This window comes from Ahaetulla prasina, chromosome 6 (assembly GCF_028640845.1).
Source record: "Ahaetulla prasina isolate Xishuangbanna chromosome 6, ASM2864084v1, whole genome shotgun sequence".
Taxonomy (NCBI): Eukaryota; Metazoa; Chordata; class Lepidosauria; order Squamata; family Colubridae; genus Ahaetulla; species Ahaetulla prasina.
In genome coordinates, this window is record NC_080544.1 from 43,239,238 (window position 1) to 43,263,323 (window position 24,086).

At 37.3% G+C, this 24,086-nt stretch overlaps 1 protein-coding gene across 1 annotated transcript in view; it reads left to right on the forward strand.

Moving 5' to 3' along the window:
• The window catches only part of ADAM12 (ADAM metallopeptidase domain 12), a 302,284-nt gene that overhangs the window by 63,326 nt on the left and 214,872 nt on the right, over positions 1-24,086 (forward strand). Inside the window, exon 3 of the mRNA XM_058188276.1 lies at positions 4,230-4,303. Within this exon, the coding sequence (XP_058044259.1) occupies positions 4,230-4,303 (74 nt within the window). The remainder of the gene's footprint in view (positions 1-4,229; positions 4,304-24,086) is intronic.

The following is a 24,086-nucleotide window of genomic DNA, read 5'->3' on the forward strand; positions in this document are numbered from 1 at the left end:
GTTTCAGACCTGATCTCATGATTTTGCTGCTGTTGGAATATCTTAAAAGTTGTCCTTTTCAAGTTCTAAATGCTTACTTCTAGGTTCTGAACTATTTTCTTACCTAGTACAAAACTCACAGTAGGGCTATCTCCAATCCCATTCTGCCAATTTGCCTGGAGTTTTCTCTGAAATTTGAAGTTGAGCTAAAATCATCTCAAAATAAAGCTACAAATAACACCCAAGGAGCTGGTGAATGCCAGTGATTTTTTTCTAAACATTTATTTATTGTGGTAAAATGATTGTGGTATTTCATCTTTTATCATACTTAATAGAATGAAAAGGAGAAAGCCATTATTGACATAAGATAAGAATATGTATGTGTTTTTTATTTATTTTTTACATATTTTTATTTTTTCCAAAGATAAAATGAAATACAGAATAAAAAAACCAAGAATTACAGACAAGACACACAAAAAAGAAAAGGAAAAAGTATATACAATAAATATAAAGTTAACAATAAGCATATGACCTCCATCCTAGTTGAATGCTGATACCTGTATCTCACACAAATCTGATTTGATCCCTTGCATTGCAGAGCCACAAGTAGTTATATATTTTTCACCTATGCTTACCAAATTACTATTTTACATTAAATTTCTCTTAACAAATATCTGAAATATAAAAATCTATTGTGTATCAATCAAATCAATCCCAAGCTGTCTATTGTAAAAAAGCTGTTAACTGTTAAACCCCCAAAAGTATATTAAACTTCAAGGCCCTCTGCTAATGTCCATTATTAGATTTAACTTGCAAAAACTCAAAAAATGGCTTCCAGTTTCTTATAAACTCATTCAAACTGTCTCTAGTCAACGCAGTTAATTTCACCATCTCTGCCAATTCAATCAATTTCAAAATCCATTCTTCCATTGTTAGTATTCCTTTTTCTTTTCAATATTTGGCACACAGAATCCTTGCAGCTGTATAAAGTTCCACATTGTTTTTCTGTTGTTTTATCCGTAATACATAGAAGAAAGGCTTCAGATTTCATTAATATTTGTGTTTTATGTGTTTTTTGCATTAGTATTATTATATTTATCCAACATGATTTTGCATGTTTACAAGACCACCACATGTCTAGGAGATACCAGGCTAAGTCTGAGGGAGAGGTCAAACACATCATCAATCTTGAGCCCCTTCATGCTCACAAGAGTTCTATGTCCAGAGTACCTTGAATTCCATTGACTCTTATCTGCCTCCAATTTGCTTTATCTGTTAGTAGTTCAAATTCTTGTAGAGAGCATTAGCATACAATCAACCTATATTTATTTGAACTGCCTTGACTCCTGATTTCCTGCAATTGACAACAATTAAGTATAAATGTATCTGGAGTTTGATTACATTTCCAGTATTTGTTGGAAGTTCCATTATACATTCTTGCCAATCTATTTGGAGTCAAATCCCATCAATACATTACGTTATAGATTTTTTCTTTCAAAATGTAATTCAAAGTAAACTTTAAACCATTAATTCATGTATTCTCCCATTGATCTAACTTTATATTATAACTAACATTATAATCATTTTACCATACAATCCGTAACATAACATAACAAGTTCATCCTAAGTAATATTTTATAAACTTTAGAAATCAAATAGTCATCTCCAGAGCATAAATTCTAGAATATGTATATGTGTGGGTTGTTTTTTTTTAAGCAGAGACTTTTGTACATGTGCGGCTGAGTCACCTGGAATCCTCCTATATTGTAAAAATACTTTCTGTGAGTTCATGGGAAATGTTGTTTCCTGTACCGTATATACTCGAGTATAAGCCGAGTTTTTCAGCACGTTTTTTGTGCTGAAAAACGTCCCCTCGGCTTATACTCGGGTCTATACGGCTTATACTTGAGTTTTGTTTTTTTTTAAGCCCCTTGGCTTATACTCGAGTATATACGGCTTATACTCGAGTTTTTTTCTTTTTCACATTTTGCGGACGGAAGCCCTGCGGTGCAGTGAGAGGGCGGGCGGGGCCGCCAGCCTTCTCAGCTGAGGAGGAGGCTTTCCCCAACCGGTAGGTGCCTCATTCCACCTCGGCTTATACTCGAGTCCCCAGTTTACCCCAGTTTTTGGGGTAAAATTGGGGACCTCGGCTTATACTCGGATCGGCTTATATTCGAGTATATACGGTAATTGTTTTTGTCAAACTTATTCCCACTGACAGTTTCACAGATCCCACAGCAGACTAGTGGAAGAAAACCTTCTGTCTTTTCCCACACAGTCCTAGGGGAAGAGATTTTACCTCAGAGTGCAAACAGAAAGCTTTCTTCCATATTGTAGCTGCTTAGTATTTTGAAATGTGGGGGTGAAAGCTCTCATAGGACCAACATTTGTGCCTGCTTCATTAGAAAGGAATATGTATATACCAATAGAACATGGAGAAGGTCATGGGAAAATTATTAAACTAAATTCTAGGTTGCTAAGAAAGGCTTCTTGAACAGAGGAGTAAAAATATAGTTATTAGTCCATATGAAAGAGTAAAAATAAAAAAGAGATTTCAGTACCTTGGATGTTCTTTAGGGAAATCTCCTCTCATATATTTCTGTGTATGATTTATTTATCAAAAACAAAAGAATCAGAAGAATGAGAGTGGGATCTCCTTGTTTTTGAAAATAAGCTGCCTTTGTATCTTTGTCCAACACATTAAGCTTATTCTAGTTAATTTAATTCTATAAGATGAGGATTGAAATAACATCAACAGATTTTTTGTGGGGGGGATCAAAATTATTCTAATAATTACCTTCTCCTGACTTTACCATTATATAACGAAAGGACCTTGGAAATAACAATCTATACCAGCCTTGATTTTTGAGTTTTTGTCCCACTATGATTTGTCAAATTACATTGAAATTTTGGTTAGTTTAAAACTGATCAATCCGCACCATCCCCTGAACTCCTTGTACTGATGCCTCTTTTACCACCTGAGTAAGCACACAACTATTTTCCCACTACATTCAAGCTGATGCCTTCCTTCCTCTCATGGAATCCATGTTTTGTCTGGCAAAAACCAATATCAACAGAAGTAAGCCCCAGAACAGTGTTTCTCAACCTTGGCAACTTTTGAGAACTTCAATATCCAGAATTCTCCAGCCAGTTTATACCTTAAAGTTGCCAAGGTTGAGGAAACACTCCTCTGGAGACTACATCACTGATGATATCACTTAGTTGGGCAATAAAATGTTTGCCAGAAAACAACCAAGTTTAGAAAGCAGTAAGAATCCCACAGTTCAATCCTGGGTTACAAATATTCTCTTCTTTTGGTAGTACCTCAGTTCTTGAGTATGTTAGCCGTACCGTAACATCTACTGAGAAAATATTAAAAGCTGTTGTGCAATGATTGCAATCTACCTTTCTTAGGCAGAGGTGGATAGAAATATGAGCAAATAAGAGGTCCTGTTAATTTTATGTGCAGTAGCTTTTAAAATGAAGCATGTGATTGAAATATTTTATGACTAAACTCATGAATAATGTGAATGAAATGGAAAGGAATGGCATGAGGAAAATATTAACTGGTCCTCACATTAAGAAGGACTGTCCTGCAGGAAGAGGCAAATATCTCTAGATAAATTAATGGAGAGAAAGAGAATGGAGAATTCTTACTCACAGTTAAAAAATGTTGCATATCATTATGCATAAATGGGCAAATCTGAAGTTGCTAGAACATTTACTGTTTATGTGACCTACCTATGGGAAAAGGCTCTACATTTCATAATGAAATATGAATTTTATGTTATTTTGGGACCAGAGGTCATATTTATACAATGGAATTTTTCCTCTAGCATATCTATCATGTTAAATTCTTAGTATTTGTATATATATGTATATATTCACTATCCCATGTGGGAAAGATTTTAATTAAGAACAGATTTCCTGTTCTTGAGTACACCCTCATACATAAGTCTATAGCAGAATAAAGATTAACAATTCAAGCACATAACCAAATTTCTCTTTAAAGTGCTAAATCAGTACCTTTAACATATTTAAGGATTCCTATGATTACCTAACATAAATTTAATTGTCAAGTTAAATGAATGCTTTTTTGAGATTGTTATTTCTATTTAAATGCTTCTTTCTTGTCTCTTTACTTTGAATTCCATGCTCCTATTTTTCTTTCCCAATTTTGCAACATTTATACCTGTTGGAGAGATTTTTTGTTGTATTGAATTATTGTATTCTTCCATTTCATTTTTCAGACTCACCCAGCAATGCTGAAATTTCTTATACAAGCCGAAAGTGAACAACTTGTCATCAGTCTGGAGAGAAATGAGTAAGTGGTTGTAATTGGTATTCCCTGCAGTATAGTAGTGCTATGGATTACTAAGTTAAAATTGATGGTTTATATTTGTAATATATGGAGAGGTATGTCCCTGCCTACTTTCTAGCTTTGAAAAAAATAGGCTGGTAGAACAATGTTTCCAAAGGTTTATTTCATTATTTAAGACACGGTGGCAATTCTGTGAGATTTTGTGCACAAACCATGTATCTCTTTTGGCATTACTTTAAGCTTGTTTTACTTTCACACTTAAATAAACCTGCTTGTTCACATTATGATAAATAATTTTAGACACATATTGCTTTGTTTTGATATTATTTCATAGTTTGAAATGAGTTGACCTGTCTAGGGACAATCATTAGTTTGCTAATGATCACTTTTTTGCGATTAAAAAAAAATAAATTCTCTCTGACCTAGTAGTTGGAAGGTAGAAAACTGAAAGAAATATAATAAATTTTACTAAACCATCTCATAATTATAGTCTTGCTTATTGCAAGAATGGCAGCATAGTGATCTTAGTCTTGTAGAATCAACCATCAGTTCATCAAAGATTAATAAGAGAATAGCAAAAGGACTTCGTCTATATTATCATCTTTCTCTACAGTGATATGCTGATCCTGGCACAGGGACTTGGTCTATCATATCTGTTTTTCTCAGAAGGATGTACATGACAACTGACTGCGCATATACACAATTCTTCTACACAATCAGGAGCACTGCCTATTTTTAGGATAGAAAAACCAATAATTTGCTTAGGGATAAAGGAGCTGCTTACTTGGTATCAGTCTGATACTCCCAAATGTCATTACTTAATTGACTGAATGCACTGACATTTTAAAATTTATGCCTTTTATTGTTGGCATCTGAAAATATAGTTTTTCCTTCTATTTACTCCAGCTGACAGATTGTGAAATCCTTGGCTTGGTAAAACTGAAAATAAACCATATGTAATCTTCTATTTGTAAACATTGAGTCATCCTAGACTGGTTTAAGTGATTACATGTTACTCTTTTATAGACTCTTGGCTGAAACCGTGTGGCTGAGTAGTCCATCCATCCAAGACATAGTATGGGCGAACATTTCTTCAAATTAAAAATGAGAGTGAGTGAGCAAGAGTAAAAAGTCTTATAAAAATGTGTTGGTCCAGAACTCAGCCTTTAAATGCAAGCACATAACTAGAGTGGAGCAGAATTTGACCTGTTCCTCTCTAGTTATCAGGAATGACCAAGTATATGTACAGAGGATTCTTGAGCAGTTACAAACATCAAGAAAGGAAGCTGCCACAGCATATCCAGTATATGAAACTCTCATTACATATACAAGAAGAGTCAGGTGATAAGAGTGTGGCATGTAACACTAAAATAGGAAACAAATTATGTGTACAGATTCAAGACTGTTAGAAGGAAGAAAATAGCAATAACACTTAGACTTGCATACCCTCCATAGTGCTTTACTATAGCTTTCTACCCAAGTAGGAGGATGAAATTGCGGTTACAAATTATATGTCTGTAAATTTTCCCTTTGGTCCAAGTATATAACAAGGGTGAAAGGGAGAGTTTTTAATATAAGAGATTTTTCCTTTTCTGCAGCATTTTTGTGTAGGCATAAGCTACTTCAGGAAATGAGAGGGAAACTGACGTTTTCTGCAAAAACTTGAGCACTGATATGAGCATTGGAGATAGTTTTACAATTTAAAAAACAAAGGCCAAATCCTTTGCCATTTCATATATTTAAGGAGTTGAGCCTTTTATTTCCCACCACAATTCCCATCCTCCCTCAGGAAGGCAAATGTGAACTGGACTTTCTGCAAAAGGTTATTCTATGATGGTTTAATAAAGGAGCAAGTAATCCAAATTGCCTCCCAATGGAATCCACTGAGATTCCTTATTAGTTCTGCTAGAGAGACCAATGATGTTGCCGGGGAATTGCAAGGTTGAGATTTAACATTTAAAATTCTAGAATTTCCCACAAACAGTAATATCTCTTGGGAATAATGAACACCTGAAAATTGGCAGTGTGGCTGTCCAGTATTTGCCATTATGAACTACATTAATTTACTGTCCCTAGTTTCAGTCACTTCATCTTATGAAATCTAATGGGACCTATCTACTCTCCCTTACGTGGCAATCAAGATACATTTCTTCTTCTTTGGTTGTTTGTCTGTACTGATACGATATAAGGCTATCACCAAGTAGTCCCTCAGGGAGAGGCTATTTGTTTTTAATATATCCAGCACCATGTTCAAGCTTCATACTATATGTAGACAGAGCTCTCAGAAGTGCTTTCTATCAATCAGCCAATCAAGTGTTTCAGAAATGCCTGATTTATTAGTAGCAGTTTCATAATTTTGAACATGAAATTCTGAAGACAGAAATAGGTCTCTGGTTGATAATGCTGAAAAAGCATCCTGTGTGGGCCCTGATTTCATAGTTGACAACAGGTCAAGGAAATCTGTCTTAATGGAACTAAGGTGTCCCTCAGTTCCCTGAACTCCTAATCCTTCTTGCAAAGTTCATGACTATTGCTCAGTATTTTCTTCCTCTAAAGTCCCTGGTGTGAGACAACATTGCACTCTATCTGTTGTTAATAAGATTGCAGCCCTAAACTTGTTAGACCAGGTAAGCTACATGGTGTTTATTTCTCAGAAGGTATATACAAGATTGTGCTAATAATTAAATTATTTGTCTTGGCATAGAGGAGATACCAAAGTTAAAATATGAATATTTTACTAAGGATACATACTTAGAAAACAATATAGGGAAGAGTGGGAGAGGAAATATCCTAAACTTAATCTACCTGATAGTATCTCTTTAAGACAGATTTCTCAAATATCTAATTCTCAATAATATTGATTAGTGATTACAAGAACTGAGGACATCTCTGAACCAGACTGAGAAAACTGCCTGGAAAGGAAGAATGAGTATAGTTCAGTTAAGCTATTATTTGAATTGTACGTCTAGGTTTTTGTTGTTGTTTTGCAAATATAAATTGATTTAGAAAGTACTATGTTTGAATAATAGAAGAGCTAAATCAGAAGGAGAAAAAACCCTTTCTTCGAAGAGGTTTGCTCTCTTCAACTTGAAATAATCTTCCTCTACAGGGCCAAAATTACCTACCACAGTGCTCTGGTCCTTAAGTGCACAGATTGTGCACAGAGTGCGCCTAAATATACCATATCAATTATGGTTGGTATGGCTACCGAGAGACTGTATATATAAATCAGTTTAAAAGAATAGTATTTTTTTCCTCCCAATTTATTTTTATAATTGGAGGTTAAGCTTACTGTCACTGATAATACAACAGTGGTGTTAGACACTTATTATGATCTGATATCTGTTTACCATGTAATCACTCTTCTGTGAACATCATCTTATATTCAAATAATTATCTTGTAACATAAAAAATTATGTAGCTGAATAATGTGTGTGTGTGTGTGTGTGTGTGCCCCTCTTCCATCTGTGATGGAAGATCAAAGACTTTCTGAGGGACCGGCCACAAACAGTGAAGGTTTGGTCTGTCATATCCACCCCCCATGAAGCTTAGCACTGGCTCTCCACATGGCTGTGTGCTCAGTCCTTACCTGTATTCACTGTACACATATGATTGTATATTGTCAGACCCATCTACTGTAATCATTAAGTTCACAGATGACACCACTATACTGGATCTTATTACAGGTGGAGACAAAACGGTGTACAGGGAGGAGGTTCAAAAACCATCCACATGGTACTTAAAAAACAACCTGCACCTGAACATAAGCAAGACCAAGGAGATGGTGTTGGACTTCTGGAGGAAGAGAGAGGAACCTGCCCCACTTTACATTGAGGGGGGCTATGTAAAGAGAGTTTCCTCCTTTAAATTCCTGGTAGTCCATCTCAGCAAAGACCTCACCTAGAAAAGCAACATGATCCAGGTGGCCAGGAAGGCCATCAGAAACTCCATTTCCTTAGGGTCTTGTGTAAGAACAGGGTGGAACAACAATTGATGACCTCCTTTTACTGGTCCACAATAGAAAGCATCCTCACTTATTGCATCACAGTATGGCACACTTGTCTGACAGCCATGGATAGAAAAATATCACAGAGGGTGGTGAGCACAGCACAAAACATTGTGGGCTGTCCCTTGATATCACTAGATGAGATCGCTAGGGCTCGCTGCTTAGAAGAGTGAGGAAAATTCTCAGGGACAACTCTCACCCTGGTGATCACTTCTCTACCCTCCTACCATCAGGAAGAAGATATAGAAGTATAGCCAGCCACACAAACAGGCTGAAGAACAGTTTTTAATCCATGGGCTGTCAGACTCCTGAATGAGAAATAACATCATAACTACTTAGTATGATGGACTGTAGGGCCGGCGCAATGTGTAAGATGTTCATTCTGGTGCAATAGGACTGGGTGCTTTGTTAATATGATTTATTGGGTATGGGATTTTCTGTCTTCATTGTTACATTGTGTTGGGGGGGCACACTGAGGGAGCTTAACCAATCTCATTGTACGTATGTTGTGCACTGACAATAAAGATTTGAAATTGAAATGTTTGTGTACACATGCGCGCACACACACACATAGATATATATAGATCAATGTATGTGTGTATGTATGTGTAGATACACACACACAAACATACACACACATCAGTATTCAACTACAGTTCCCCATTAAGTCCTTATTCAGTAGCATACCTAGAATTGCCCCTTGGTGAAATGCCTCTGAAAAGAAGCAGTTAAAGTTGATTCATTATTTATGAACTGATAATATATACTCTTCCATTCTCTAATAAAGCATAAGATGATGGGGTTTTGAAGAATGCATTTTTGCATAAGAAATGTAAATTAACTCCGCAAAGAGTTTAAAATAAATAAGTGTGCTTGAGGTGTGAATAGAATGTGGAGACAAACACCTTTGCTGGTTCTGTGCTTCTTAAATCAAAACAGCAGCATTTAAAATCTGTGTTTATATGGCCTAATAGGTTTTTTTTTTAAAAAGCATTATTTGCAAAGTATGGAAGAAAATTGTTTGCTAAATGTTACAATTTCTGTTTTAGCTAGATAATTAAATTAAAATAAACTTCTGATACAGTTATTTATACTTGGCCAAAATAGGTATAAATAGCATTCATATCACGTTACTGAAAAAAAAATAAAGAATCAATGGGCAAGGTGTGATTGTTCAATAGTGCTAGATTATAAATTCATCACCTTCCAAGTGGGTCACATTGGGGCTCATTGCATATTGCTGCTGTGGTGGATTCCAAATAAAGAGTGGCATTTCAGATTGCAACTGAGAGAAGTCTTTCACCTAAGCTAGGATGAACTGATTAACTAAATTACTTTATTATGATTTTGAAAATATTACTTTTAGATGAAAATATAGATTCCTAACTGCGGAATTTAGATTGTAATTATGTTTCTTCATTTTCATCTGAATCACAATGGGATTAAATAAAGAGTCTTTGGCCTTCCGGTATTTAAATGTTGGAAACACTTGCTGAACAAATTGACTATTCAAACTTTGTCTATCACCAATCTGATAGAAAGAATAGAATAGATTAACCTTCCTACTGATCCGTAGGACTATGTAAAACTTAGGATATTTCATGAGTGAAACAAACTTCTTGAATCTGAAAAGTCAGTGCTGCCAAGTGAGACAACCGCCCCGCCCCCACCGTACAGAATTTTTTTCCTCCTCCTCCTCCTTCTTCTCCCTCCTCCTTCTCTGATAAAAGGTGTTCCTGGCCTTCCCAATTTTGGAGCCAGAAATTAAAATCTAAATGTATCCTCAAACTGCTCCTTTTTGGAGAATGCAATCCCATTGGGGATAGGCAGATCTATCCTCCCTCTGAAATTACAGCACATCACAATGACTACTTTGTTTTTTCTGGATACAATTTCAGTGTGCTGCCCTCATCCATTCCATTATTGACTATAGGGTCATTTTTGGAAGAGCTCACAGGGAAAGTAGATCAGACTATCATCAACATGTATATAGCAATTTTATCAGATATTGAAAAGAAATAGCAATAGCATTTAAGCTTATATACTGCCTCACAGCTCTATACAGCATCCTCTGGGGAGTTTACAATGTAAGCAATATTTGCATAGTCCTCCCAACAGTTTGGGTCCTCATTTTACCAACCTCAGAAGAATGAAAGGCTGAATCAACCCTGAGCCCCATCAGGATCGAACTCCAGACTACGGACAGAGTTTGCCTGCAATACTAGACTTGAACCACTGTGCCACCAGAGGTAAAACAGTAGAAGCAATATAGAGGCCACAGAAACATGGTATAATAGTCTCTGCTTTGAGGAACAATAGTCTCTAGGCAATATTTCCCGAACGTCTCCTCAGGGATAAGAATGAAGTACTAAAAAGTTGTATCCTGTATTCTCCTCTCAGGTGGTTGAGAAGGATACTGTGGCAAATTTTATGAAAAATGCTGACATCTCAAGAAGAATCTATCAAGTTACATTCCTTCTATTAATTACTAAAGAAAATCCAACAGGCTACAGGTCAACCTCAAGCTTACATCTGCTGCTTTTAACTAGGCCCCAAGGACATAACTCTGTTTTGTTATCAAGTTGATAGTTCCTTCCTTCTTCAACTTTATTTCAACTTGATAAAAAAAAAAAATCCCCGGGTTTCTTATAATTTGCATCTTATTTTTTCATTTGTAACAAAAAAAAGTTTAATGTAAGCATAATTATAGTTTGATTAAATTTACTTTTACATTTAATAAACATACCAAACCTGATACTTGAACAAAGCCTCTGTCTCATACACAAACACACACACACACACACACACACACTACGCTGATCTTAAAATTGCCTAGTGACGAGATCAGAGAGTGGCATAAACATAAACACTCACTGTATTACAGTTTTTCCAAAAATGTCATTTTTCTTCTGTCAAAAGAAAGAATAATAAAAATGTTTACATCGCTTCATCGTTTCCAGAAATTTTACACTTCTTGTTCAGTGGGGTGTGAATTTGTGGATCAAATCAAGCAGAAAAGAGCCATTTCTTTATAGCACTTATCACCACAGCATAAAATTTGAAATGGATTTGATCCTGATCCTTAGCAGATGGTAGTCCTATCATTCACTTGCGCTCCAGTCATTTACCTTGCTACTTTAATATTTAGCTATCTTTGAAACAGATTAGAGAGGGCACTCAGCAGGGATTGAGTTGACTGTCCAAACATACTTCTATTGCATGTACTATTGATGATCTATTGATGAAACCAATTCCAACCTTTTCAAGATAACTTGGAACCCAGAAGGATCCAATGACCTTTTGAGGAATAGTATCATAATAAGCCCATACACAGGTGAGTTGTAGCCACTAATCTAACCTTAATCAGATGGTGATCCATTTATGATGGACTATCCCTACCCAAAGAACACTTTTTTGCTAAAAAAAAAAAAGATCAAATCAAATCTAATACCGTATGTTGATTCTGTAATCAGTTTTTATTGGTTATATTGGTTTTATTGGTTAATAAAACTGTTATGAACAATAGAGCTGCTTTTTTTTTATTTGCATTGATATCCCGCCCTTCTCCAAAGACTCAGGGCAGCTTACACTATGTCAGGCAATAGCCTTCATCCATTTGTATATTATATACAAAGTCAACTTATTGCCCCCAACAATCTGGGTCCTCATTTTACCTGCCTTATAAAGGATGGAAGGCTGAGTCAACCTTGGGCCTGGTGGGGCTTGAACCTGCATGTCGTAGGACCCAAACCAGATGTTAGTCCAGCTCATTTATGGATTCTGTTAGATAGAAACTCCAAACATTTTCTGATCCTAAGACTAAATATGTATACAAACACCCACATACACACTCAGCACGAACCAGCTCTTGCACAGGTATAATTTCAAGGGACATATTGTACTTACGTTTCACTATCACACCACCTTCTCTCTTGGCTTGCTCTACTACAAAAGAAGCTGAGCCAAAATCAGACCTCTGCCTTTCTAAAGAATAGAATAGAATAGAATAGAATAGAATAGAATAGAATAGAATAGAATAGAATAGAATAGAATAGAATAGAATAGAATTCCTTATTGGCCAAGTGTGATTGGACACACAAGGAATTTGTCTTGATGCATATACTCTCAGTGTACATAAAAGAAAAGATACCTTCATCAAGGTACAACACTTACAACACTTAATGATAGTCTTAGGGTACAATTAAGCAATCAGGAAACAATCAATTACAGTATAAATTGTACAGATACAAACAACAAAGTTACAATCATAAGTAGAAGGAGATGGGTGATGGGAACAATGAGAAGATTAATAGTAGTGCAGATTTAGTAAATAGTAAACAAGACAAGTCAGCCTTCTCATCCATTATCTCTCTCTGTGTGTGTTTTTGGAGTGACTTGGATTTATAGAGGAGGAAGACCATGCTCTTTGAAGGTCCAGAATGATTCTCTAAGACTTGATGGTTCAAATAATTTCCAGAAATGGGGAATGGACCTTTCTAATCATCCCTTTGGGCCTCTCTGATGAGTCAGATTCTGAAATGGAGAGAACTATTCCTTTGCAAGTATCTTTTATGATATACTGGCCTTCTTTGTTTTATCTAGTTTGGGTGGGGGTGGTAAGTATTCATGCACTGCTATTAATTTAGTAGCCACTAGGTGTGGATCATTCCTGCGGCAGGTGCTATCTAGATATTCATTTTATTTCATCTCTAGTGCATCTCCTTTGTTTAGCAGTCTTTAGCGTTTCAGATGGAGTCAGGTTTTTGTATCTTTTGCAGTAGCATGTTTTATCCTAATCTCCATTCTTCTATAGTTCTACCAGATGACCAACTTCTCTCGAGTTGTCTTGATTTTAGCCTCAAATCTTATTTTCCAGGGTGGATGGGGGGAATACAGTATGTACTCCTGCTGTTCTTGATCATGTAGTCAAGTATCTCTAGAATTACACCAGTCGTAGAGTCATCAGATTGTTCTGATTCCCCAACATCTGAAATGGACCATGTTAATCTGGGTGTTTGTTTATGGTTTCCTAGCTTATTCATTGGTTTTGTTCCCTGCTCAAGTCTCTAATTAATCTGCATTAGTATTAGTTGTTACAGCAAAACCAACAAAACATATTGAGGAATTATTTAAAGAAACTCAAGTAATATACTCATTGCAAAACTATCTGGGTCTGTCATGTCTGTGAACAAAATTGTTGCTGTACCGTGTAAATACAGGTAATATGCTATATTTATAGTGTTTATCCAGTTCCTTCTCAAATAATCATCAAAGCTCTGTTATTGGAAGATGTTCAAATATAGCCAATCTTTTAATGTCAAAACAGTGGCTTTTTTGTGCGAATATTTTCCTAATTCCCAAGGTTCTGTGGCTATGCCTTAAAGTTCATTCGCCTACTTTTATGTAAATTGATATTTTTTGTTGATCTTACTGCTTTACTTTTAACATTGTTGGCTGGAGGAACCGGAATAACGTATTTCCAGTATCATTTAAACTGACAAAGTCTGTGAATAATTTGACATGTTTATTATCAGTGTCTAAAAACATAAATGAAAGAATAATAAAAACAAACAAAATCCTGGGGAGAAAAATAGGACCTCCCAGACCTATCTTGCTGATGTAATTTATTGCTATAATGTAGTCAAAAAATATTATAAATTGCTCTCTCTATTGCTGAGTGAGTTGTTTTTATCTGTGAACTCAGAATGAGCAGCGGTGTCATAGTATTTCAGAGGAAGTTGACAGCTGGAGTTGTCCTTTAATTAAAATAAACAGTAATATTTTCCAAAGTTGCTGCCCAATGTTGCATCAATGTTAATATATATGTAGTCAATCATTTTCAAGCATTGTTATAATGTTTGTGCTATTACTCTTCTCAAAATTAGTTCTGTAAGAATTCTTTTGCATATCATTTTCAATGTGCTGTGATCAAAAATTTCTCTAGTGCAGTGGTGTCAAACTCACGGCTTGCGGGCCAGATGCATCATGCGCTGGCTACTCCCACGCCCAGTTTAATGAAGGGGGAAAAGTCACTAAATGTAATGTAATGCTGCCATGATGACACAGATTTGACCCCCGTACTCTATGGCTAATGTTAGATTCTGGAAATAATGGCATGGTTTCTCTCTTGCTATTAAACAAGATATTCATGAAATTTAAACAAGTTCATTTCCCCCTCTTAAATAATAATGTTATTTGATTATTACTATTACATCCGTATTTGTGGGTTCTATTGCTTATTCTACTGCGAGGAATCTCCTGACAAACCCGTCTATTCTGCAACATTGCATCTTCCCCAAGATATACGCTCTCCAGACGTGTAAACATCAACTCCCAATTCAAGAGTTAATGTTCATATATACGAACAGAGAACAGCATCAAGAAGGCTACTATAGCAAATAGTATCTTACTTAAGAGAAGAATATCTGCATTAAACAAAAACATCTTTGTTTTTTTAAAAAAAATAAAAGAATCCAATACTTTTAATAAAATTACTGAATTGAAAAATGTTTAACTATTTGAAAAGGAAAATATTTACAAGGTTGATATTCTTATATGTAAATTTGTGTATGAAATATGTTCATAATGCGTCTTCTTTGTATGGTATAGATCTTGGTATGGTATAGCAATTACAGTGTTGGACTGTGACTAAGGGGTTTTGAATTCAGTTAATCACTCACTGGGGAAACTCGATCTAGTCAGTCCCTGTTATACCATGAATGTCTAGGGAAAGGGGTAGATTACAATCAACCACAAGTGAAAATGGAAGAGGTTGAAAGAACAACTGGCGACAAAAGAATAACTGTGGAGAGGAAGTATCAGAATGTGTGAAATATGTTGAAGAAAACAGATATCTGGTCTGGTAGTTCAAGTCAAAAGCTACTGTACTTATTAAGAATAGTTGGGACTAAAATATTCCAGTTTAGAAATTCGTTTTGTAGCTTTTCATAACCTAACATGTCTGAGGAAGCTACAACATTTCAGAAGAGCCAAGATTTCCCTTGGAAGTATATATGTGGAAATGTTCCAGTTGTATTATTTTGGTTTCCAAGGTATTGGCAGATATCCAAGGAATATCTTCAGCTGGGGACAATGCCTTTCTTTGTCTACAGCCATTTTCTCACTGGTGATTTATAGTGCCTTATAATATCATCCAAGCACTGCTGTCCCAATATAGCAGTAATGAAAGCAGGCTTTATTGCTGCAACAATGGGACAGTAATGCTATAGTATTCATTAGTGAGGAAATGGCCTTTGGTGTCATGTACTCATGTGGCCAATCTTTGAATTACCCCATTCACAGTTAGGTCCTTAGGGTACATAAAATTTTAATTCTTACTTGAAATTCAGCTTAAAATAATTTGGCAACCTTCTATAATTAGCTATGCATTTTGATTGGATAGCCATTCTAAGCTGATTGCAATTAATTTGTAGAAGCAATTGCAATATGTTTATGCTATGTTCTGATTGATAAGCCTATTTGAAGTGAAATTAATCATATTTCATTGTTTATGGCTATAACAGTTGAAAAGTTAATATTTCTAAGGGACAAATGTTTCCTGCAAACTAAATAGGGAGCAATTTGTATAGAGAATGAAGAATGAATGAATGATAAAATAAACAAACAAACAAACAAACATTAATAGATAAATAGTAGATAAATGCAGAATGAAAATAGAAAATAGACAATCTGTTATTTCCATCAACTTCCCAAAGGGGAAATCTATCAAATTAGTACAGTTGGAGATATTAACACATTGCTGTGGGAATACAGTTCCTGTGAAAATATGCTGCATTTATTTTCCTATCTTTGGTGTTTATTTTTATCTATCTTCTCAAAGCTTCACAGAGGTTACAAATTATTGTTGGGATTGCTATCTTTTTTGCAGCTGTAAATAGAGGAAGAGGCATTGGAAATGGATAGTTGGGAGAATAATTGATGATTAAAGATTAGCCAAAATTCTCCATATACAAATTAGTTTTACTTTAGGTGAGAAAAAGCTTACTAGGTTTCTTTTGTTAACTTTACAAGTTTCTCTAGTAACTTTTCCCACAATGGGGCAGTTCCCAACAATGTGTATGTATTGACAGGAGAAAAGATCTTTGTTGATGAACTATTTGTTGTTGAAAAAATATCTTCCACGATCCAAATGTTTTTCTTGTGTGATATTTCATCTAATATTTAATAATTTAAAATAGCAGGAAATGGTTGAAATATAGGTCAAACAATAGTTGGACAGTATCTTTACTAAGACCAAACAAATAAAAACAAAAGGGTTTGTAAGTGTCTACTTATATTCTTAATAGCTTGCTAATTTTGTTATTTCCAGAGGCTTGGAATCCTTGATGAGTTTTATGCATTTATGAGTAGAGTAGAGTAGAGTAGAGTAGAATAGAATAGAATAGAATAGAATAGAATAGAATAGAATAGAATAGAATAGAATAGAATAGAATAGAATAGAATAGAATTCTTTGTTGGCCAAGTGTGATTGGACAAACAAGAAGTTTGTCTTTGGTGCATATGCTTTCAGAAATATAAAATACATTCATCAAAAATCATAAGATACAACACTTACTGATAGTCATAGGTTACTAATAAGCAATCAAATCATAGTAGGAAACAAATAAAACAATATAAATTGTAAAGATACAATTATGTATACCTCAATAAACTGAAACTGTTAATGTTGTGGCTCCACCCCTCCCCTTGGGCCTGGCCCCCTGCCAGAGAGTGACTCAGAGAGTGAGGGGGAAGGGCCGTCAGGGCTCCCTTCTGCAGGGCCAGTTTCCCTGGCTCAGCTCCAGGAGCCAGAGGCAGGCCAGGTGGAAGAGGTGATGAGGCCTCTGTCTCCTGTATCTCCCCCCCACCCAGGAAACGCTTCCAGACCCAGCTGAGGACAATCAGTCCTGCTTAGATCCCAGGTTTCGTAGACAAGAGAGGCGGGAACAACAGAAGCAGGGGTGGGGCAGGCCTAGAAAGTGCTGAGTCACAGAGCCACACCCCACAGGGTATAAAAGCAGGAGGGGCTGCTATACTGCTTCGTGATGAACAAAACAAACTGCCTGGAGAGAACTTGAGCTGAAGTGCTGTTTATTCCTGACTTCCTGGTTGACACGCCGGCATCAAGAAAGATAACAGAAAAACCTTGGCAGACACTCGCTGGGTTGCTGCCAGAGCTGATCGCTGCCGTGGACTCAATTGCCGGCTAATTGAGTCATTTCTCGTGCCTCCCGGACTGAGGTGGGGGGACAGAACAGTTAAGCCGAAAATAAAATATAAAAAATGAAGTCGCCATTATTTTCCTATCTGGTGAAGAACTTACTATACAGTATTCAATAGAACGTGTTAGATACATGTAATATTGCAGAATTGATTTCCAAAAGTTAGTTTTGAGTGTGTGGGGAATATGACATAGCACCAGCTTTGTGAATCCTGAGAAAGAATCAATTGCTTTAAGTTAATGTAGATAGGTATTATATTCCAGCTTTTGCAGATTCTTAAAGACATTTTTTGAAGCACTGCATAGATCTGCCACCTCATCTAGAGAATTATTCTTTTGGTCCTATAGTTTTTTATTCAGAACTGGGGATAATATATAAGAATATGTCTAGGTTTAATATATGAACTAAAATTCTCCTGTGCTAGCTATTGAACTGAGCCCCCCAAAAAAATGCTTTTTCTCATCAGTGCTAAATGCATGATAAACATACATCCGGATCTAATGTAACAATATTCATTCGTAAAGTTAAAGTTAAAAATGAAAATTCAATCATGTTGGAGAAAAGGCAGGATGCTGGTGCTGATGCTGATGATATCTGCTAGATGATATCTGAGGAGCCATGGTGGTGCGGTGGTTAGAATGCAGTATTGCAGGCTAATTCATCTCACTGTCAGGAGTTCAATTCTCACTGACTCAAGGTTGACTCAGTCTTTCATCCTTCCAAAGTCGGTAAAATGAGGATCCAGATTGTTAGGGGCAATATGCTGACCCTGCAAACTGCTTAGAGAGGGCTGTAAAGCACTGTAAAGCGGTATATAAGTCTAAGTGCTAATGCTATCTGCATATCCCAAGTCCTTGGGAAGGACTGGATAGGTGGAGAAAAATGCCAAATTGGTCTAAATATCTGGCAACCAACCATAATGATAACCATTCTTGTAATAGTTACAAATCACTTAATTGTAGTACATGTTATAGCAGAGAATAAATTTTCAATCTTGGATAGGCATCTTTGGAACAAAATAGTCCCAGCAATCTGACACTTTGATTTCAGAAGCCCAGCTGAAAACTGACAAAGGAAATGTAATATTGAAAGTTAGGTAAGAGTGAGAATAGTGAAAAACTAGGGACTCGGGCCATACATTAACTCAACCCCAACTTTGACAAAAGTTCCTTTGACAAATTGGTGGTACAAGAAAATCTCTGTGCAACAGCTAAAACACACTTAGCATAACTCAACACAAGAGAGAAACCAGATATGTGAATCACTCCTGAAATGACAAGCACATGAAATCTTCAAATATGACTAGATATATTATATGGAAATGTGATCAATCAGTTGTGTCTTTTTAAAATTATACGGAATGTTCTTTCTTTTCTATTTAATGAAGACTGTGCCAACATAAGTACTGAAAGACGTACTCAAGATGCTGTGAAGAATGATTAGATTTCTTGTTTTAATACTCTTGACTTGCTTTTGTGGATTTCTGACAGTCTTATGATTACTTCATATTGCATGTTATAGTTTGCAGTCATCAATCATGGTGTTGCAATCTTCTGAGATATTGATTTCATTATCCATATTGCGAAGTGTTTGTGTATGCCTGTTTGTATACAAGAAAGGACAAGATAGATGTTCATGAACAATCCAGTTATTTGGTTCAGTACCAAAAAGGTGTGGAAACAAATATACATCAAAGAATAAGAAACCTCTTCATTAACTATCCCCTGTGGTATATTGCAATGGGTGAGGATTTCAGCTTCCAGAATTCCCAGTCAACAAATCCAGTGGGGACCACAAAATGGTGGGAAATTCTGGAAATCATAGTCCCACCACATCTGGAAGGTATCATATGGGCTTAACTATCATTTTATTTTAGCAATTGCGCATAGACATATATACCACTCCATAGTGCTTTACAGTATTCTCTGAGCAGTTTACATGTTAATTTTAAATGTTAGTTTAACCAGTCAACTCCAAATTGGGTATGATTTATATAACAAAGGAGCCAGAGACGGGAATGGTGAATCTCACCAGTCCATAACATACTTCCTTGCTGTTTGTACCATGAATTTTCTTCCCAAACAGCTGTATTCTGTTATCTGAATTTGATCTGCTTGGAAACAGCTCTTGCGGGCTGGGTTATAGGAAAGGTTCCACATTCACATATGTGTCATCCCTGTGTCTCTTTAATGGAATGATTCCTGTTTATTTATACTGGGTCAGGACAGCCCAAATGAAAATAAATGACCCTCCTGCCATCATATAATTTGCCCTAAGTTATATTACAGGCAAGTATGTACTGTTAAACAGATAAGAAAATGTCCAAATGTAAAAACGTATCTCCTTTGCAAGACAGTTACTATCTTTAAAAGGGATTTTTATTCAGCTACAGTTTTGATGCAAAATGCAATAACACAGAAAGTGAGGTAATTGCTTTTCTTTCTTTCTTTCTTTTATTTATTTATTTATAATTTAATTTCTATACTGCCCTTCTCCCGAAGGACTCAGGATGGTTTACAACCATATTAAAACACAGAATATAAATAACAAATTTAAAAAGAATTAAAAACAAATATTTAGTAGGCCAAATCAACTAAAACGGTCATAGACCGACATAAAACCCCTTTAAAATTACAATTAAAATACACTTAGGCTAGTCCCGCACGACGAAATAATAAAGTCTTCAGTTCACATTTGAAGGTCCGGAGGTCGGGGAGTTGGCGTAGCCCCTGAGGCAGCTCATTCCAAAGGGCTGCTGCTGCCACAGAGAAGGCTCTCCCCCTGGGGGCCGTCAACCAACATTGTTTGGTCGATGGCACCCTGAGAAGGCCCACTCTGTGGGAGCGCACAGGTTGCTGGGAGGCTATCGGTGGCAGAAGGCAGTCTCGTAGATATCCCGGTCCTAAGCCATGGAGCGCTTTAAAGGTGGTCACTAACACCTTGAATTGCACCTGGAAGGCTACCGGCAGCCAGTGCAGGCCACGCAGGATAGGTGTTATATGGGAGCAACGCGGTGCTCCCTCTATCACCCGTGCAGCCGCATTCTGGACTAGCTGGAACCTCCTGGTGCTCTTCAAGGGGAGCCCCATGTAGAGAGTATTGCAATAGTCCAGGCGGGAAGTAACAAGGGCATGAGTGACCGTGCGTAAGGAGTCCCGGTCAAGGAAGGGGCGCAACTGGCGAATCAGGCGAACCTGATAAAATGCTCCCCTGGTGACGGCTGTCAAATGTTCTTCTAAGGACAGCCGATCGTTCAGGAGAACGCCCAAGTTGTGCACCCTCCCCCTGGGGGCCAATACTTCACCCCCAACAGTCAACGAAGGCATAAGCTGACTGTACCGGGACGCTGGAACCCACAGCCACTCTGTCTTGGAGGGGTTGAGCTGGAGCCTGTTCCTCCCCATCCAGACCCGCACGGCTTCAAGACCATCACCTCGATGGCTTAGTTGGGGTGGTTCAGGGTGGAAATGTACAGCTGAGTATCATCAGCATACAGATGGTATTCCACCCCGAAACCACGGATAACCTCACCCAGCGGCTTCATGTAGATGTTGAACAGGAGAGGTGAGAGAACTGACCCCTGTGGCACACCACAACTGAGGCACCTTGAGGTCGATCTCTGCCCCCCTGCCAACACCGTCTGCGAACGGTCAGAGAGATAGGAGGAGAACCACCAATAAACGGTGCCCCCCACCCCCAATCCCTCCAACTGCCGCAGCAGGATACCATGTTCGATGGTATCAAAAGCCGCCAAGAGATCTAAAAGAACCAGGACAGAGGAACATCCCCTGTCCCGAGCCCTCCAGAGGTCATCCACCAACGCGACCAAAGTCGTCTCAGTGCTGTATCCAGGCCTGAAGCCGGACTGGAACGGGTCTGGATAGACAGTTTCCTCCAGGTATTGGGGAAGCTGATATGCCACCACACTCTCAACAACCTTCGCCAAAAAGCGAAGGTTGGAGACTGGACGATAGTTCGCCAATACAGCTGGGTCCAGGGAAGGCTTCTTGAGGAAGGGTCTCACCACCGCCTCTTTCAAGGCGGTGGGGAAGGTACCCCCCAACAAGGAAGCGTTGGTAACTCCCAGGAGCCAGCCTCGTGTAACCTCCCATGTGGCCAGTACCAACCAGGAGGGACACGGGTACAATAAACATGTGGTGGGATTCAGCCTACCCAACAGCCTGTCCATGTCATCGGGAGCCACAGGATCAAACTCAGCCCAGATAATATCCACAAGACCCGTCCCCGCCATCCCGCCCAAATCTATCCAATCAGCGTCCAATCCATCCCGGATCCAAGCAATTTTATCGGACAGATACTGTACAAAATCCTCAGCACGCCCCTGCAAGGGGTCCTCCCGAGCCTCCTGCATAAGCAGGGAGCGGGTCACCCTAAACAGGGTGGCTGGGTGATTATCTGCCGATGCGATAAGAGCGGAGAAATAGTTATCTTTCGCCATTCTTATCGCCACTAGGTAGGTCTGAATATATGACCTCACTAGTGTTCGGTCAGATTCGGTGCGGCTGGACCTCCAAACACTCACTTACTTACTTACTTACTTTCTTTCTTTCTTTCTTTCTTTCTTTCTTTCTTTCTTTCTTTCTTTCTTTCTTTCTTTCTTTCTTTTTAAAAAAAAATGCAAATTCATACTTTTTAGAAAATTAACTGATTATAATGCTTTCTAAAGCTTTGGACTTTTATTTCATGCCTTATATTGTGATAGAACCTTTTAGTACCAAATGGGTTTTCTCACTCTGTGAGTCTAAATATTTGACAGTTTCTCCATAGTGACTCTAAATCAGCAAAGAGAATTGTAAATATCTTTTCAAAAGTGGGGTTGAACCTGCTCTTATTAATTATCTGCTGGATATTTTCAGCTTGATTCATTGTCCCTGGGGCCCAATTTTGTTGAGTAAGATAGATGACACTATGCTCTTTTAAAATTTCTCTCCTTCTCCATACAATCTTTTGGCATATGTTCAGGACTTTTTCAAAAATGAAAAATATTTAAACAAAATCTTTTGCCTCTCCTAACGGTCTTATAGAAGAGGCAGATTCATACTGCTTGGATAATTTCTACATTTAGTAGAAATAGATTTCAAATACTTAATTACCTTATTCTTCTACCTGCTTTTAAGAGAGATTCCCCCAAAAGTCATTCTTCAAAAACAAATACAGGTAGTCCTTGATTTATGACCACAACTGAGCCCACAATCTCTGTTGTTAAATGACACATTTGTTAAAGAGAATTTTTGTCCCATTATACAATTTTTCTTTCCACAGTGAATCACTGCAGTTGATAAGTTAGTAACCTTGTTGTTAATTGAATCTGGCTTCCCCCTTGACTTTGCTTGTCAGTAGGTCGCAAAAGGGGATCACATGACCCCATGACACTGCAACCATCATAAATATGAACCAGTTGCCAAGCATCTGAATTTTGATCACGTGTCCATGGAGATGCTGCAATGGTCGTAAGTGTGAAAAACAGTCATAAATCACTTTTTCCAGTGCCATTGTAACTTTGAATGGTCACTAAATGAACTGTTGTAAGTCAATGACTACCTACATTTGTCTATAAATAAATGGTAAATAGTGAAAGGTTGGCATATCCACTAAATAGTGCCTACCGTTCCTGTCCTAATGTTTCCTTTCCTTATATCAAATTAATACAATTATTACATACTTTTGCTCATATATATGCTTATATGATATTTTGCTGATTTATGTTGATGCTTGTGTATACTGTGTGGCAAAATAAATAAAAAAAAATATTAGAACGAAAACAAAGTATTAAGTGACAATTTCTTTTATTAGAGTAGTATGAAAAATAATCAACCTACTTTTACATAGGTGTTTTGTTTCTTGAACTCTCCTAGGAAATGTAACTCTTAAACCTAATTATATGAAAGAGAGTTAAACTGTTTGCTGATAACAATCTTGAATTTCAGACAGGGCTTAATTATTATCTCTGTGTTGAATATTTCCTTTTTTTATCCTGTCTGTGTTTTGTATATTTCAAGTGTGGTTTTGCTTCTGTCTTTCTGTTTTCCCCTGTTACTAGAGCGATTCTATACATCTTTTGTTATTTGTCCTCTAAACCAGGGGTCTCCAACCTTGGCAACTTTAATCCCTGTGGACTTCAACTCCCAGAATTCTGGGAATTGAAGTCCACAAGACTTAAAGTTGCCAAGTTGGAGATCCCTGCTCTAAACCAGCAGTCCCCAACCTTCTTGGACAGGTTTCGTGAAAGATATTTTTTCCACAGACCGTGTGTGTGTGTGTGTGTGTGTGTGTGTGTCTAGATCCTCACATTTGCAGGTTACAATTGGGTTCCCGTTCCTATGAGAATCTAATGCCTGATGATCTAAGGTGGAATTGAGGTGATGATACTAGCACTGGGGAGCAACTGCAAATACAGATGAAGTTTGCTTGCTCATGTGCTGTAAACCTCTAGCTGTGCAGCCTAGTTCCTATCAGGCCATGGACTGGCAGCGGTCCATAGCCTGAGGGTTGGGGACCCCTGATTTAAGCTACTGTGTTTGTATGTCTGAGTTAATGA